Below are 17,427 nucleotides of genomic sequence, written 5' to 3'. Positions count from 1 at the left end.
AAAAGGATTATAAAATTTATTTCAATAAAGATGAATTTAGTATTGTAAAATTTTAGTATTACTATAAGATTATCTGTAAAAATCCAACATTTACATGTTCGATATTTTTTCACATCTGCTTCCGACCGTAAGGTGAGAAGTGCACAAAAAGACACGATTAGAAAGATGCCATTGACCAAATACTAAACGGGATTTTTGAATTGTTGTCATATTTGAGCCGTCTTTATTTTTTATACTCTAATATTTACAAAGATATAAATTCATTAACCTAAGTTCCATCCAAAATTGCTTCACCTGGTTGGAAAAATGTAAAGAATAACTAATAAAAATCAAATTTAGTTATTTGGTCTTGAAGCAGTAGAATTTACACACAAACGTGAGTAGCTTAAAGCCTTCTAGCTAAAAAGCCCTGTGCCATAAAAAGACATTAAATAAAAAAGCTGAAATTTAAATATACGAGTATTTACGCTAAGGATAAGATAATTCTAAGAGGAAATTCAAAAGATGTTCCGTTAAAACTTGAACAAAGATTCATGAAACTTGAAATTTAGCTCATTGATCTATAATAAGTGTTTCTTCATCCTTTGTTTTAACACTGATTTAACCAAAAGAGGATGGACAGAATTGTCAGAAAAATAGGCATTTTGTTATTATAGGTAGATAATGATAGGCAATTGTATTCTACTATCTATGATGGAAAAGGAAATACAGACAAGACTTGAGAGTCAAACACACAACCCTCAAAAGATATAAAATTTGTACCATGGGGTTTTAGTGCGAGGGATGATGCTAAGAAAGGATGCCTTTTTCTCTGACTCTGAAAAATGCAAGCTTTACCTTACTTTCAGACAATGTTTTTTCTTTAATTAGCTCATCAACAAATGTAACATAGTTTTCCTTTACAATGAGTGGTGCCAATGAGAGGGGGGAAAAGATTTGATCCCCTTCCAATGTTTTCAAAATACCATTTTGAGGCTTATTTTTCTTGAAATATGCTTTTTTTTCATTTTCAGAGAAAAATTGGAAAAAAACAGAAAATTTTCTCCCCTCCCTAGATTTGAAAAAGCTATTACTCTCTCCTTTGAATTTGGGATAATTGATACAAAAGTCCCCATGAAAATATTTTGTTCTAAAATTAAAACTTCCGACAGCAACAATTCAGCACCACTAGTAGTTGAAAAATGTTAAACATGGAGGTGTACGATAAAAGCAGCTTTTTGACATACCTTTTCAAGTGTCATTGACTTTAGCTAAGATTTATATAGATTTTTTAGTTTACTAATCTTAAGAGAGTTTTTTCACGATCAAAGCATAAGCCAAAGAGAAGTCGCTTGCATTTAATGTCTTTTTGAATGCATGTAAAAGCTATAGAGGCCTCTTGTGCATGCCATCAGTCTCAGTGAGTAACTGTGTATCTATTTACCCTGTACATCGCTGACACGGTCTGAAAAGCTGATCCTTTTGACCGCTTCTGCGTACTTCCTAAATAAATTTAGTGGCTATAATTTATAATTTAATCCACACTTACGTTAGTTTAACCATAGATTATACTGCAAGCTGGTCCAAAATAATACACATACATGTAGACATATACTTCACGGGTTTTGATTTGAAATGTAACATGGGCAGATTCTCTAGATACAAACTACTTAAAAAAATAAATAAATAAAAAATTAAAAAGAAAAAATTTTCAAATGAAAATAAGAAAAAATCTCTTTTTTAATTCAAAAAAGAGTTTATGTAGTTCTCTGTATATCTCAATGACTAATGGCTTTAAAAGATGTCTTTACAGAACCTAGAAAAATATTGTAAGTTGCTTATTCTAAGAGCAATGAATTATATAGTAAGCATACTAGAAGGATATGTCTTTCCATTGTACTTCATTTCATGCATACGATTAGATTGAAAACAGGGATATTTGGAAGTCTTGCCACAATGTTTTATATTTTAGGCAAAGACAATCGAAAATTTTTGCAAGAAAAGGAAAATTTTCAAAACTCTATTACAACTGAATGGATTTTCAGTACTCGCAAATAGGTTATAAACTGAAAGAAAAAGTATTTCCGTTTTCTTCAAGATGAACAATAAAACATAAAAAAAATTATCAAAATATATTTTATCACTTCTCTTAATTGTAATGCTTCTTTTTAAAGAAAGTGGAGATAGAGACAGCGTTTAGGAAAAATAAAAATAGTTATTAATAAGAAAATGAGTTTGTGTACACAAATAAGGATATTTAAATCAATATATTTTTTTTAATTTGAATTTTTATATTTAAAATTCATATTTGAAATTTTATTCATATTTAAAGTTAAATTTATGACTTAATGTCTTTATCTGTTGCTCAAAATGGTTTAGTTTTTACTTGATTCATTCGATCTTACCTTTGCCACCGGCATCAGCTGGACCACCAGATTGACCAGGATGATCAGAGAAAATCTCAACGACAAGAGCGTTGGATCCCTTTTTCAGTTGGTCGACAACAGTGTCGTTCAGTGGATCCTTGTTCTTCTCAAGCCATCCAGTAATGTTGTAAGCAACCTAATATAAAAAAAAACAATTTTATCTCGATGCTAAAACAAAACGTGGAAGACAAGATCTTGATTTTTTTTTTTTTTCTTATGTCCATCACGTGCCCAAATGGACCAAATTTCCATTTTGAATTCAAAATAACAACAAAATGGAGCAAAAAGAAAAATAAGCAATAATAGCAAAAACAAAACAAAAAACGCGACAATAAAAAAAATCGAACAAATAATTCATTTAACAGTGGGTCGAAATCTAATCCGATAAAGCTGGTAAATATACACAGATAAATATAAAGAAAATAGAAAAGGCCATATATCGAGAAAAATGCTTAAAACCGTAAAAACGAGTAAAATTTATAAATAAATTATAAAAAGTTATTCCAAGTGCAAAATTGAGGAAAGTGAATGAAAAGATATGAATAATAAGGGGGAGGGGGGAAACTAATTTGGTTGTTTTATTATTTTCTGATTATTTTCGAGAAAAAAGCTTGTGTTTCCATATTTGGAGGTAAAGCAGCAAATCGGGGACAAAATAGGCGGAATCTGAAGGGGATTATTTCCCCCCCCTTTGGAATCTCCGGGCGGAATCTAGGGAATTTTTTTTCGTACGAGGGTTTAGGATAGCAATTTTTGTGTTCTCTCTAAAATTAAGCCTCTGGTGCCCCGGTCGGTGCTCTGTTTCATCTAACATCGGTGCATGGGCTTGCTAGCTTCAGAACCCAAATGATCCTAAAGTCGGGTATTAGCTTAATAAGTCAAATACCTTTGGAAGACAAAAAGAGATTAAATAGATAGTGTCTCCGTTTATGCAAAGAAGCGGTACAAATTCTAGATGTGTTTTTTAAAGTTTTTTCTTATCCCCTCCCCCCAAAAAATGCCCTACCCCCCCAAAAAAAATCCTGGATATGCCCTTGGCTGCAATTATTGTTTTATTGAAGAAATAAGATAAAATTTCTATTGTTTGAATATCGACAAAAATTCTCAACCTGTTTTTATTTCGTTTGGCATTCCCAAGCGCAGATTTGTTCAATTCATCAATTTAACAAGTCAAACCAATATTCAAACTAGGTTATGTTGAAAACTTAAATCAAAATTAAATAAAGCAAGAGGGTTTAAACATTGATAATCTACAAAACAATATTAATGCTAATTAAATATTGAATATGCACATGTTAAGAATAAAATCTATAAAGAAAATACTAAATTTTTATCAACAAAATAAACAGCGTTTAAATTCTATTAAAGGAATCTCAGATAATTATATTGATTTTCTTCTATAAATTGCTTAATCTATTAAAAACCAATTAAGGAGTACTCAATTCAAGATACAACAATAATCTGTAGCTGTAGTTGCATCGTAATATCGTGTGATTTGCCAATGCAAATGTTTCATAGCTTAACCAAGAAGCTGCAAAAAAAAAAACAGAATAGTCAATCATCAATAGATATATACTTACAGTACCAGCGTAGTGAACAATGGCAAAGTGAGCCTCAGACTGCCCTGGCTTGGGTGGTTTTGGCTTAATAAAGTGGTTTGACTTGCCCAAATGGTTGGCATTTAGCTTATCAGCAAACGTCTTGTCAGTAGCTTTAGGAAACATAGACTCTTCCTCAAGAATAGAGAGGACACCCATGGGCTAGAGGGAAAAAATAAAATGAATATTAATTTAAACATTATATACTCTTCATTGAAATTTTTATGAAGTAAAATTTAAAGTTCAAAGCATTAAGGCTGAATTAATTTGCAGCAACTAAAGATTATCTGGTTTTATAAGAACTAGATTAAATTGAAACTAGATTACAAGAACTGATAACGAGATATTAAAGGCCTGTATGTATACAGAAATAAGCCAGATTAAATTCAAAGATAAGGAACTTATTTAGAATTTTATCATTAATTTTTCCTAATGAAAAGGAACATTTAATTTAAGCTAAACTATAAAAAAAATTAAATCCAATCTTATTATCAGGAAATACTTTTCATTTTAACGCTAATAAATATACAGTGAGTTAAAGAGATGAAGCTTGAGTTTGAGCTTGAGAAAAAATACTTCAGTTAATTTATAAACATCATGAAGGACAACTGTAGCCAAAGATGTTGGCAAAAGAAAGTTGACAAGCGTTAAATAAAAGTTCGTTAGTAACCGTAGAAGTTTGTTAAGTAAAATAACACAGCCAGAAGAAGAAGCTTTCACTAGTTTATAAATATTGGTGGTCGACAGCAGCCGTTGCTGGGTTGACGGCTCTTAGGTTGTGGGTAAAGTGCAGCAAAAACGACATATATCTGAGATAGCAATTCTTAAAAAAACTTTGTATAAAATCAGTCCAACTATAATTAAATAACATGACATGTACTTCGAATAATAATAACTTCGAATCAATAAACCATCCTGTATATAGGTAAAACGAATTTGTTATACAAAAGGTTAAAATGGAAGCTGCACAAAAACAGTTTAATATAAATTTTACTTTCATGTGAGGAAAGCTGTTTTGTTTTCGATTTATTTAACTATTACACAAAAGAAAAACTTCAGTTTGCTTACAAAACAGCTTCAAATACTATAATCACATATACAGTTTATATATTATAATGAATATGAAAATACAATAAATAATATAAGTAAATCATACAATTAACTTAGTTTGAGCTAATCAGACTGGATGTAGATGAAAAACAATTGTCACGCATAAATATATGGAATATAAGCTGTACAAAAACAATTCAATGAATTTTATAAATGCATCAAATATCCATTAATTTTTGTAATTAAAGTATTCAATATGATCAAAAAACAAAACTCAGAAACTGTGAAAAAAGTCCCAACATAGAAGAAACACCACCTAAAATCCTTCATCTGAACTAACATCCGAATTTTACTAATATGTGTTTTTTTGTAATTCTAGGGTAACGCAAAGGTACACATGGGAGTGAAATTTACTCATCACCACATTTTAATTTGAATGTGTTAAGATTTTAATTGCTTTATCAAGCAATTTATCAATATGGCGCAATTCAAGTTATATCGGCCAACTGACCGATTTTTCCACACAACAGTAGTTTTTGAAACATAGCAGCAACAGAATTGAAAGATACAAATAGTGCCGAAAAAAAATGCCAAAAAGACTCACAAGCTATTCGTGACAGCTCATTTGAACAAAATTATTGTCTAAAAGGGGAAAAGGAACGAAGGAAATGCAATTTTGGTTTTGAAAGCGTCTGAGTAAATATTGAGTTATCTCAGCCATACCCTTTCAATTCTGCAGGAAATGTTGAGGGACTTCTAAATCCTGTATAAAAATAACAACGAGTGAAATTGCCCATTGATGCGATTTACTAATATTGTCTATCGCAACAATTTTTTGTTTTTGAATCTATAGTAACTGGCCAAAAAAATTGCCACAATACCTCCTAGAGACCTTAGCCATATAAAGAATTTCAGCCATATAAAAACATTATAGAAAGCGTTACAGTAAGTAATTGTTTCAGAAACATAAAGTAATAGAGCAAAATATTTAAGCTGCGCTTTTCATATAATTTTAGTTTAAGCTGAATAAAGTTTCTAAATTAACTAGCTTACTTAATTATATAGCTCTAACCAATAAAGCCGCTTAAGCGCAGAGCTTAAGATATGTTAGATAAGCAATTAGGCTCGCATGAATTTAAAGCGATCTTAAAGCATAACTTAAAGATCCATATCAGGATACCTTTTCAATCAGGTCAATACAAGCCTGTAGATCTAATCCAAAATCAATAAATGTCCAGTCAATGCCTTCCCTTTTATATTCCTCTTGTTCAAGGACGAACATATGATGGTTGAAAAATTGCTGCAACTTTTCATTGGTGAAGTTGATACAAAGCTGCTCAAAACTGTTGAACTAAAGGTAAGGTATATGGTAAATAAGGGTAGAGAGATCTAAATAACAGGAATAAGTTACAGGCTGTGTTTCAGGGTAGCATTACTAATCCGACAAGTAGCAAATTCCGTTACAGTAATTTTGGGATATTATCGAAAATTGGCTGAAAATTGCTAGAAAATTGACGTCATTTCTCTTATCATTTATAATCCTCAAAGTGGCCCCAGAATATATCCCGTTATTCAGGTCACTATCTCTTCAAATCAGTAAAGTAAATTCACCAATCTATAAAGTCATGCCTAGGGAAGCTAATCCTGCTTTGTCAGATGAGTTTAAATACACTGAAACACAGTTATATTTTCAGTATGTAACTTATTTAAAAATTGACAAAAAGGGTGAAACCTATCAAATGGGTAGGGATACTCTATGGAGGAGTTCTCAACTATACCTTTTCCATAAGCTCAATACAGGCTTGCAAGTCCATACCAAAGTCAACAAACTCCCAGTCAATACCTTCACGTTTGTATTCTTCCTGTTCAAGAACGAACATATGGTGGTTGAAGAACTGTTGGAGCTTCTCATTTGTAAAATTAATGCAAAGCTGCTCAAAGCCATTGAACTAAAGATACCAGAAAAGAGGTTAATATGAATATTTATAGATTTGTAAAAGTTATTGCCAGTCTTACTCATGGAAGCCTTTCAGTTAGGGCAACATATCGCTTTTTGGTAAGTTCAGAATTTTTCTTTGGAGCATTCAAGCTTTCTAGGCACGTCACCTTTAAAAATTACCTAATAAATTAATCTATTTTTTATGCTACTCTTTGAAAGACAAAGCTTACTTTTTATTGACTACAGTTATTCTTGCTTGTTGAAAAATTAAGGAACTGGATGTTAGGCCATCAGCTATGTGAAGGAACTTAGTGAAATTGAAATATGGCGATAGTCATTATGTGTTATATTCTAATTAATTGGTTGAAATTATGGCGTAATGTGGAGCTAAAAATTAAGTAGTTAGAACTATGTTCCAAAAAGCGATTGCAGCGATCAAGGCTCTTTGGGCATTACTGGTTGATATTAGAGCAAGTCAATCAGAAAGCGGATATTTTGAAAATGAAGCCAGAAAGAACAGAAACAAAAATATAGCCACGGTGTTGTAGCTAGGAGAAAATAGATAAGATAGAAGTATTAATTTAGTTTGAAGATTGTCCAGGGGATTAAGTTATCCCAAAATGCGGAAGATTCTACAAAATAGATTTAACAAATGATCGTTATAAGACCTTTAAGAGATTTCAAGACTAGCACGTTGTAGTGTAAGGCTGGCTTGACCCTGACCTACAAGGATGAGAATATTAAGGATTTCATTCCAAAAAATTGAAAAAAAAACCTCCGATTTACTTGAATTCCCTTTTTTGACCAAAAACACCCTCAGAATGTTTATCAAATTACGCAAAAAAAAAACAACAACTGAACCCACCCTCCTAAAAAAAAGTGTGCTTCTTCCTTTCAGAAAGGAAAGTAAGACTTTGGTAAAGGTTTGCAGAACAGGTAAAGAAGAGGAAGCAGAAGTGAATTGTTGTTATATGCGATCTTTAGCAGTAAATATAGAAAAGCAGATAATCATTTTAAAATATGTTAATAAATATAGTGTTTTCAGCATTTCATGCGCCTTAAAGCTTATTCAATGTTCATCCTCCATATGGTTCTCATCTATGGACGCTCCAGTCCAACCATCATAAATGACGCGCTTAGAAATGCACAACCTACACCCTCTTCAAGCTTTCCATGACATCTCCAATGATTTGTTATCGGGATGTTTAGACCTGATATGAGTCTAATAAAAAAAATCTCATAAAAACCAATCAAGAAATTAATTTTGGAAATTGAAAACCAAAAACAGTATAGCTAAACCTGTATTTTTACAGTTTCTTACAATATTTATTTTGATGTCTTATTAATAGTACAGCGCTACTATCGCACCCCAGCGCCGTAATTCATTTTTACGATCTTGCTATTACTCTGTCCAACACAGTAATAAAGCTAAAAACAGTAGCAGCTTACGCACAGAGCGCGATAATAATAGTAAAAAATTACTTGAAATATTTAATACTATAGAAATTACTAAATAAGCAATATTTTTTGGTATTAACAACGAAAAAACGAAAAATGTCTCAACAACTGACCATCTACTGACCGTCTGTACATTAATCCTCGTTTTACCAATATCTTGGCTTTTTAACTCTGTGTTTATTAAATTATCAACTAATTGAAGAGGACTTATAATTCATTTAGGATAATTTACTTGTTAGTGGAAGGGTACTGTTTCAATGGCACTATTATATTCGTTTCTTTCTTGTCTTTCTATATTCTATATTCGTTATATTCGTTACTTTCTTGTCTTTCTATATTCTATATTCGTTATATTCGTTTCTTTCTTGTCAGTATAAAAAACCAAAATAATCGTCAGGTACAAGCAGTTTTTTTGTGGAGTATTTCAATACAAAATTGCGAGAAATAAATAATAATAAAATAAAAAACAACCCATACCTATATATATACAACGACTCAGTTGCTTTACTGTTCTCAGTGAAGTAACTCGTCACAGGAGTTTTTTTGTATGTGCAATTTTTTGTTACATTCCTGTATATATATATATATATATATATATATATATATATATATATATATATATATATATATATATATATATATATATATATATATATATATATATATATGTGTGTGTGTGTGTTTATGTGTGTGTTTTAAGTGTATGCACATAATTTGTCAATTAAATGTATTGATAAGCACGTGCATGTTTTTCTCCTTCCCCCCCCCCCTGTTTTGCCACTCCACTATCTATACATATCGTACAGTAGGTTATGAATAGATTATATTTTAAAATTATAGATTATTACTTGAAAATTATAGATGTATGAAAATTATATTATACAATCTTGAAAATTATTATAAATCTTAAATTGAAAGTTTCACAATAAAATCAATTTGAAATATGATCTTACAATTATGTGATGTAAATTATTCTTTCTTTCTTTGGTAAAAGTTAGATTCAGAAGTTTATTAAATACGATCAGTTATAATTCTGATATTATGATGTACTCTTAAAAATCAGTTTAAATACGAATTTTTACAAATTTTACAGGCTTTTGTGATGGGCGGTACTTTTGAAGAACATAAAGAGAGGATACTTACGTCGAAGATTTCAAACCCAGCAATGTCAAGCACACCAATAAATTGGACACGTTTTTGGCCCGTTTCCAGTGTTTCGTTACATTTCTTGACAAGAAATTTGAAAATTCTATCAAAGATAGCTTTGGACATGGCACCAATGGAGTAGCTACACTGAAAAAGATAGCAAGAATAAAAAACAACTTAATCGAGAAGATGAAGAACAAACTAAATGTAGGGATTACTGACACTATTTAAAAAGCATTGGGTCACCAACAAAAAAGGTAATTAATTCTGGTAGTTTGAGGAAAAGAAAGGACGTGGCACTCAAGGCCGTACCCAGGACTTTTTTTGGAGGGGGTTTTAATAAAAAAAAAATTCGGGGGGGGGGGGGATTACATAAAAAAAAAACTCAGAAAACGCATACAAAATTTTTTTATATCCATTTTGGTTACGTTTTTACGAGTCAGACAAACATTTCCTGGGGGGGGGTTCAAACCCCCCGAACCCCCCTTCTGAGTACGGCCTTGGTGGCACTAGACTCTATAGTTCAAACCGGTGGTGCTGATCTCTGTTTTATGTCCCTTTAGTCAGGAAGTGCCATAAGGATTGGGGGCCAGCCATCTTCACTGTCGTGCACCCTTCCTGTTTACCTTCCCCAGATTTTACCTTCCAAGTACCAATTTAAAGCTGGATTGACTCTGGCTGAGCTTAGAGAGTCACGTCACTGAGTCCTATTCCAAACCAAATAACCAGAAGACACCAGAGACACCAAAGGCACCAGACTCGAACCCCTATCCTCACTGACACAGGATTTAAAATCTAGCTTGATAATCTCTCAGCTACGTAGTTTAAACAAAACATTTTAACAGAGACATTAAGAGATATAGTTGACACTAGCACCAGTTCCTACTCTTATAAGTTACCCATGCTCTTTGCTTTGTACTTTAGGCAGTTCTCCCATTCTCAAGAATAATCAGGTAAATAGAATCCGGATAAATTGTTTGTAATTAATCTAACGATAATTCACATTTGTAAATAGTTCACATAAAAAAGATTTATTTCAAGTTCCGACCTTTTTTGTAAGCAATCTGTGCGTTGCCTACATAATTTCAAAATAAAAGACGCGGCATAGGAAACCCTCTGGTATGACTTATGGGTGTTCATCCCCTATTATTCTTTTATCCAACTTTCTTATTCAAGTCTGTAGCCATTAAAAATCAGTTCCTAGATTAGACCAAAAGTGGGAGTAGAAATTATTGACGACTATTCAACTGCATCCATGCTATTAGTCAAAAGTTCGTGGTAACGAGCTGTAAGTAAGGAGCGACCCGGTTCAATAGTAACCGAAATTCTAAAAAATGAAATTTTGACTACCAATAGATACATAAAAAGAATCGAATTTTTATGCTAATTTCAAATATATAAGTTTCATCAAGTTTAGACTTACTCATCAAAAGTTACGCTTGACTTGACTTACTTGACTTAAGGCTCCTGCCACGTTGGGGGTGGCATAGAGAGCGTCGCAACTCTGCTCCTCCAGGCTGACCGGTCTACTGCTATTAGTGGGGTCTCTTCGACAGCGATGTTAGCTATCTCAAGGAATTTGTTGAGGCTATCCTTCCACCTTGTCTGAGGTCTGCCCCTCGGGCAAGACCAGCCATTAGTCTTAGCGTCAAAATCGTAGACTATTCGGGCTGGGGTTGTCGTCGGCATACGCAGGAGGTGTCCGAACCATCTGAGAGTACGGTGCGCTATTTGGTCGGAGAATGGCACTTGGGAGGTGAGTGCGAGCAACCTTGCGTTGCTTACAATATCGTCCCATCGAAGTCCCTGAATCCGACGGAGCTGTTTTCTCTGGCAGACGTCTATCATGCTGAGGATTGCTGATTTGAGAGGCCAGGTTTCCGCTGCGTAGAGGAGGACCGAGCCTACGGATGCATTATAAATTTGCATCTTCGTGCGCCTAGATATATGCGGCATTCTCCAGAGATTGTTGAGCCTTCCGACGATAGACGAGGCTTTTGAATCTCGGTTGCTCACCTCTTCATCTATAGAACCTTCATTATACAGCACGGATTCAAGATAAGTGAAGATATTTATAACTTCAACAGGAGCTCTGCAAACAGTTATGTTCTCAGGGGATAAGAATGGGCTGGGGGGCTTAATTGCCGTTATCTTCGTCTTAAGCCAGTTTATTTTCAGGCCAAATTTTGCTGCCTCATTCTGCAAGACTTTCAGAGTATCAGTCAAGTGGTTAACCGATTCAGCAACGAGAACAAGGCCACCTGCGAAGTCAGCGTACATCAGAATGCGATTTTTAAACTGCAGACAAAAGGACGGGTGATTTGTTGTTCGGGTCATGAAATGGTCTATTACGCAATTGAACAGTTCCAGGGCGGTGGCACACCCTTGGCGTACACTGGTTTCGATGGCGAATGTCGTGCTCCGTTTGCCGTTTAATTGGACGCAACCCACGGTCTCTTCGTAAAGCTTTTCAAACAACTTGCAGTATTTATCTGTTAGACCTGTTGATCGAAGTATCAGCCAGAGCGAGTTACGATTCACCGAGTCAAACGCAGCCTTGAAGTCCACAAAGGCTACACATGCTTTCCTCCTGAATTCCTTCGTCTTCTCAATTAACTGGCGGATGCTAAAGATTTTTTTCGATAGTGGATATCCCAGACATAAGCCCCACCTGCTGGACTAACCTCTTTCTCCTGAGGATACTCGTATATGTATCCAGCGGAATCAGAACAAAGATTTTTCTAGGTGCAGAAGATAGCTTTACGCCATAGTAACTCAGACAGATGTTCTTGCACCCATTTATCTTCCATAAGGGAAGTGTTGTACTTGCTCGCCAGTCTTTCGCGATCCATTCCGTGCGCTAAAGCACAGAAAACACCATATGAAGCCAAAGTAGCATCGCCGGTCCGGCATACTTCAGGAGCTAAGCAGATAGTCCATATATGCCTACTCCTTCGTTATTCCTCAAGCGTTTTAATGCTGTGTAGATATCTCAATACGCGAAGGGATTGTTTGTGTCACTTGTCAGAAGTGCCTGGGTGCTAGTGGGTAGGCTAATGATCTCCTGGTCAATCTACACTATACCTTTAGTGTTCAGGAGGCTAGAAATAGTGTCTTAACTTTGACAGAGCTGGGCAGCTTTGTCACTGAATGGCTGACCATCCACTGAGACAACACATGCAACCGAGTGTTTATTTATTTATTTTTTCAGAGGTAATCGTATCGAACCAGTGGTCCTAGAATATCACAGGAGGATTCATTCGAACGGAAATTAAAAGTTCTAGTGCCCAATTTAAGTGAACAAAAAAAATTGAGGGCAACTAGACCCCCTCCAACGCTCATTTTTTCCCGAAGTCACCCGATGAAAATTTTGAGATAGCCATTTTGTTAAGCATGGTTGAAATATACAATAATTATGTCTTTGAGGATGACTTAATCCCTCACAGTCCCCAGGGGAAGGTCTGCAAGTTATGAACTTGGCCCAATGTATATAGCATTGGTTATTGGGAAGCATACAGAAGTTTTCAGGGGGGATTTTTTCTGGTAGATGGGGGGGAGTGGGTCGAGGGTTACATGGGAGGATCTTTCCATGGAGTAAGTTTTATTGGAGAAGGAACACTGCTATGAAGGGGGTGCCGGATTTCCCAGCATTATTTAAAAAAACGATCAGAAATTAAATAATAAAAAAAAAACAATTTTTTCAACTGAAAGTAAGGAGCAACATCAAAATTCAAAACAAACAGAAATTATTAGTATATGATTGGATTCGTCCCCTAGTCATTACCTCGCTCTTCATGCTGAAATTTTTTTTTGCACTTTCATCAGAGCTATTTATTGTAATTAGCGGCCTTTGTGATTAAGGGGGTCATTCTTACAGAACTGGAACAAAATTTGAACTTTATCATAAAGAACGAGGTATTGACTAGGGGAGGCACCCCCTAATATACGTAATAAAAATATACGAATATAGAAGTTCGTTACGTAAGTTAATTCGTAGGTTACGTCAGATCAAAACTTCGTGAAAGCCATTTAGCCAAAAAAAGGAAAATTATTATGAAAATTTCGTTATAATTATTTATTTACGGTGAGCCAAAATCAAAGCTGCATTAATTCAGAAGCATTCAGAAATTAAATAAAAAAAACAAGTTTTTTTAACTGAAAGTAAGGAGCGACATTAAAACTTAAAACGAACAGAAATTATTCCGTATATGAAAGGGGCTGTCCCCTCATCAACGCCTCGCTCTTTATGCTAAAGTTTGACTCTGTCTCACATTTTAATTTTTTTAAACGATAAAAAACTTTAGCGTAAAGAGCGAGGCGTTGAGGAGGGGACAGTCCCTTTCATATACGGAATAATTTCTGTTCGTTTTAAGTTTTAATGTCACTCCTTACTTTCAGTTAAAAAAAACTTGTTTTTTTTTTTAATTATATATGGAAGCTTGGTCTCCACACTTGGTCTCCACAAGGGAGTTGATAAATTTTTGGGAAAGGGGGATAAATTTAGAGCAGCGTAGTGTGGGATTAAGGAATAGAACATAGAAATTTCCAAATTTTAGGGGGATATGTTCGATCCCCTTCTCTTTTTCATCCTCTCTCCCTGCCTGCCTACATGGTTTTACGACTGTCTATAATTAAATCAATAGAAAAAAATGACCTTTAACTTCGATTTTTGATTTCCAAGCTGGTTTTGAAAGAAGTTGAGATTATTACGCTGAATTTACTTATACCGAAACCCGTATCCTGCGGTTAACTCAGTAATTTAGTTTGCAATTCAGTAAAAGTTACAAATCCATTCTTCATTGCTATTTCTAAGCAGATAACTAATATACCAATTTCTCGTCATTGAATTATGTAAAAAAAAAATATTATAAAATTAGATTTAGGGCCTATTAATAGGCTAAATTTATTCTAATAATTGATCAAACCGATACATACTGAAAAAAGACAAATTTAACTTATTGATTAGTTGTTTAGGTACAATCCTGATCGTTACTCAATAATAATAAACAAAAATAATAAACAAATAATAATAATAATAATAATAATAAACAAATAATAATAAACAAAGTATAAACAAAAATAAATCGAATAAAAGTGATAATCATTTAATTAAAAAATTAAGCAAATAAGGAAACTAAGTAAGTCAAAAATTTACTAATAGAAAATAAACTTCCTTACCTGGTCCTTGTTACGACCTTGGGTAACAAACTCGTTACCAACCTTGATTCTGGGTTTCAAGAAGTTCATGTAAAATTGTTGGGCATCGACACCCATGAGTGTAGCTACACGCTCACCTTCCTGTAATTAATGTTTGTAATTAATTAAGTAATTTGGTCAGATTCAAATGTCTAATTAATTCAAATCATATTCCTTTCTTCTGATTTCTTTTGTCTGTTCCTAGTTTCATAGCTCTTCATGATTTGTATTTTCTTTCTTCAATTGCTCTTTTTTGATGTTTTGCTTTTCCTCTTTGCCTTTGATCTTGGGTCTCAAATATTTCGTTGCTTTTTATGCTTATAGATGTTTTATCTTTTATTCAAATATGTCCAGATGTCTCTTTTGATTTTTTTTTTCTTGTTCTAAGCTACCTTATTGTTGGGACCTTTGGCCCCTTTTGTTTCAAAAAAATGCCCTTTTTATAAATTTAACTTCATTTATCTTCAATATCTAAACTCTGGGAAAGCTTTTATTATGAGACGTCTGAAGAAATCCACTAATTAGCTAATGTCTGAAAAAGCCAGGTGAGCTATGAGTCATACAGCTTAAATTTATAGCTTGAAAAGCTTCAAAGGATGCTGGGAGTTTAATTTGATTCGGCCATTCATCGCCTTTGGTCAGAGGTGCGCGCGTAAAGGCGCGTCTCAAAGTGTTTTTATCAATTGTAAGAGTTTTTTAGCTAGTTCAGTTTGAGTTGTTGTACAGAGTTGAAATAGGGAATACAGTAACCAATCTTATCTTTACATCTTTGACCTATTTTGATTGGCCTAGGTAGGGTCGCGAGACTGAGATTAGATTAGCTTGGTATAGAAAAAGAATCGTATACTAAGCCAGAGACCTTTCCTTGAGGGGGGAGTTCGATCTTTATGGTACCTGAGGCCAAATAGTGTGGCACGCTGAACCACGCGGAAAGTATACTTGCCAGAGAACCCTGACGTTTGTTTAAGCCGCCAGAGATAGGACAAGCAGAAATTTATCGCGCGTAGGAGTTACACTGGCTTTTGGGGTACCGCCAAATTACTCTGGTGGCATTAGAGGGTTTTCCCCCAATTTCAGTCGCGAAGGCCATCATCTTTGCCCTCCCCCCAATACTGTATCCAGCAAAAAAAAAGCTATAAGCAGCACTGATAGCAAAAGAACAAGCGTTTCCGAAGATACCGGTGAAAATTAGCCTACAGTATAGGCTATAGGCTGTAAAAAATCGGCACGGAAAGACAGAGTTGAAAGATTGCGAATTTAAAATTTGATGAGCCAGGCTCCTACCTAGGAAAGACGCAGTGCAGGAAAAAGAGTGTAACCTCTTTTCATTAACTCCTTTTATCAAGGTTTGGGCTGAGCCTAAACGGAAATTAGAGACAAAGAACAAAAAAAAATACGGAATTATGAAGATCTAAATGTGCTGTGCCTTGTTAGACAATAATAAAAAAGAATAACTTGAAATTAAGTGAGTTTAGAGTGGGGGAATCTCCGTATTAGAAAGTAATTACAGGGCTTAAGAACGGATAAGAGAAAGCCAAATTCGGGTTGTTATTTAAGTGAATTGGCGGATTTGAATATAATCTTCAATGGCGAAGGTAATAAGATTATTGAAGACGGCAAATTAGAAAAATTTGTCAGTTTTGTGCGCACATTTGATAAGGAAGGTGGAAGGTACATGTCCTATTGAGTAATCGGCCTAAGAGGAGATTACATTGAAAGTACGGGTATCCAGGGAGGGTACGTGATTTATTTTACAGGGTAGTTCCCCAGTTCGAGTTTTAGTCCAGGTAATTCAATAGTGGAATATTCGTGCGGTTTTTCAGTTTACTTTCTTGTCAAACCCCTGTTAATTCATTTTGCGGAATATTTCTCTCGCGTAAAATTGCTTTCTGTGAAAGAAGTTGTTATTCCCTAATGAAGTCTAGATATTCTGTTTATTTGAAAAATTGTTGAATGTCTTTACACTGCGCTAATAATTCACAATAGTAATTGCGTACAATAATTTTTGCGTGTCGCAGTTTTTGAGCTTACCACGATTGACTAATTAATTAAGAGGCAACATAATCGGGAAGGAGTACACGCGGTTAAATGAGGAGGTACGAACTAAACAAGGAAGATATAAAATATGAAAAAACAAGACAAACTCACCCTCAGATGCTGTGCCAAATGAAGGGGAGTTATGAGTAAGAAAAAATACAGATAGAGAACGAACAGATTCAGAAAATGAATTACGAAGATATAATGACAGAAGGAATCAAAATAGTCCGAATAGCAGGAGTAGCAGAAGCTAAAATTCCAGCAGGGGCTCACGAAGAAGTAATCATGTAGATATGACACAATATTTATTAAATTGCATGAAAGAGAGAAAGGAAGAAAGAATAGCTAGAGAGCAAAGAGAAGAGGCTGATAGAATATCCAGAGAACAAAAAGCAGAGGCTGATAGAATAGCCAGAGAACAAAAAGAGGAGGAAGATAGAAAAGAAAGAGAAAAAGAGAGAATAGCTAGAGAGCAGAGAGGAGAGAATATTAAAAAAGCTAGAGAATGAAAGGAGGAAAATAGAAAAGAGGACGAAAGGGCTAGAGTAGCCTATAAAGAAAGAGACATGAAAGAAAAGAAACGGAGAAATGAAGCAGA

General features: G+C 34.3%; 1 protein-coding gene across 49 annotated transcripts in view; it reads right to left on the bottom strand.

The window, feature by feature from the left end:
- LOC148954387 (myosin heavy chain, muscle-like) overlaps positions 1-17,427 on the bottom strand; it is a 97,296-nt gene that overhangs the window by 49,377 nt on the left and 30,492 nt on the right. For 26 of the 49 annotated variants that reach the window (XM_089086402.1, XM_089086405.1, XM_089086403.1 and 23 more), the window contains exons 10-14: positions 14,775-14,894; positions 9,594-9,743; positions 6,832-7,002; positions 3,986-4,165; positions 2,385-2,541 (exon numbers count right to left, since the gene is read on the bottom strand). In XM_089086402.1, the coding sequence (XP_088942528.1) occupies positions 2,385-2,541; positions 3,986-4,165; positions 6,832-7,002; positions 9,594-9,743; positions 14,775-14,894 (778 nt within the window). Of the gene's footprint in view, positions 1-1,423; positions 1,483-2,384; positions 2,542-3,985; positions 4,166-6,233; positions 6,405-6,831; positions 7,003-9,593; positions 9,744-14,774; positions 14,895-17,427 lie in introns of all 49 variants that reach the window. The other 23 variants (XM_089086418.1, XM_089086379.1, XM_089086384.1 and 20 more) reach the window with 3 other exon arrangements.

This window comes from Artemia sp. Qi Xiang Cuo, chromosome 3 (assembly GCF_049724085.1).
Source record: "Artemia sp. Qi Xiang Cuo chromosome 3, ASM4972408v1, whole genome shotgun sequence".
Lineage (NCBI taxonomy): Eukaryota > Metazoa > Arthropoda > Branchiopoda > Anostraca > Artemiidae > Artemia > Artemia sp. Qi Xiang Cuo.
Note: the sequence above shows the minus strand (reverse complement) of the source record. Positions and strands in the feature narration are given on the sequence as shown.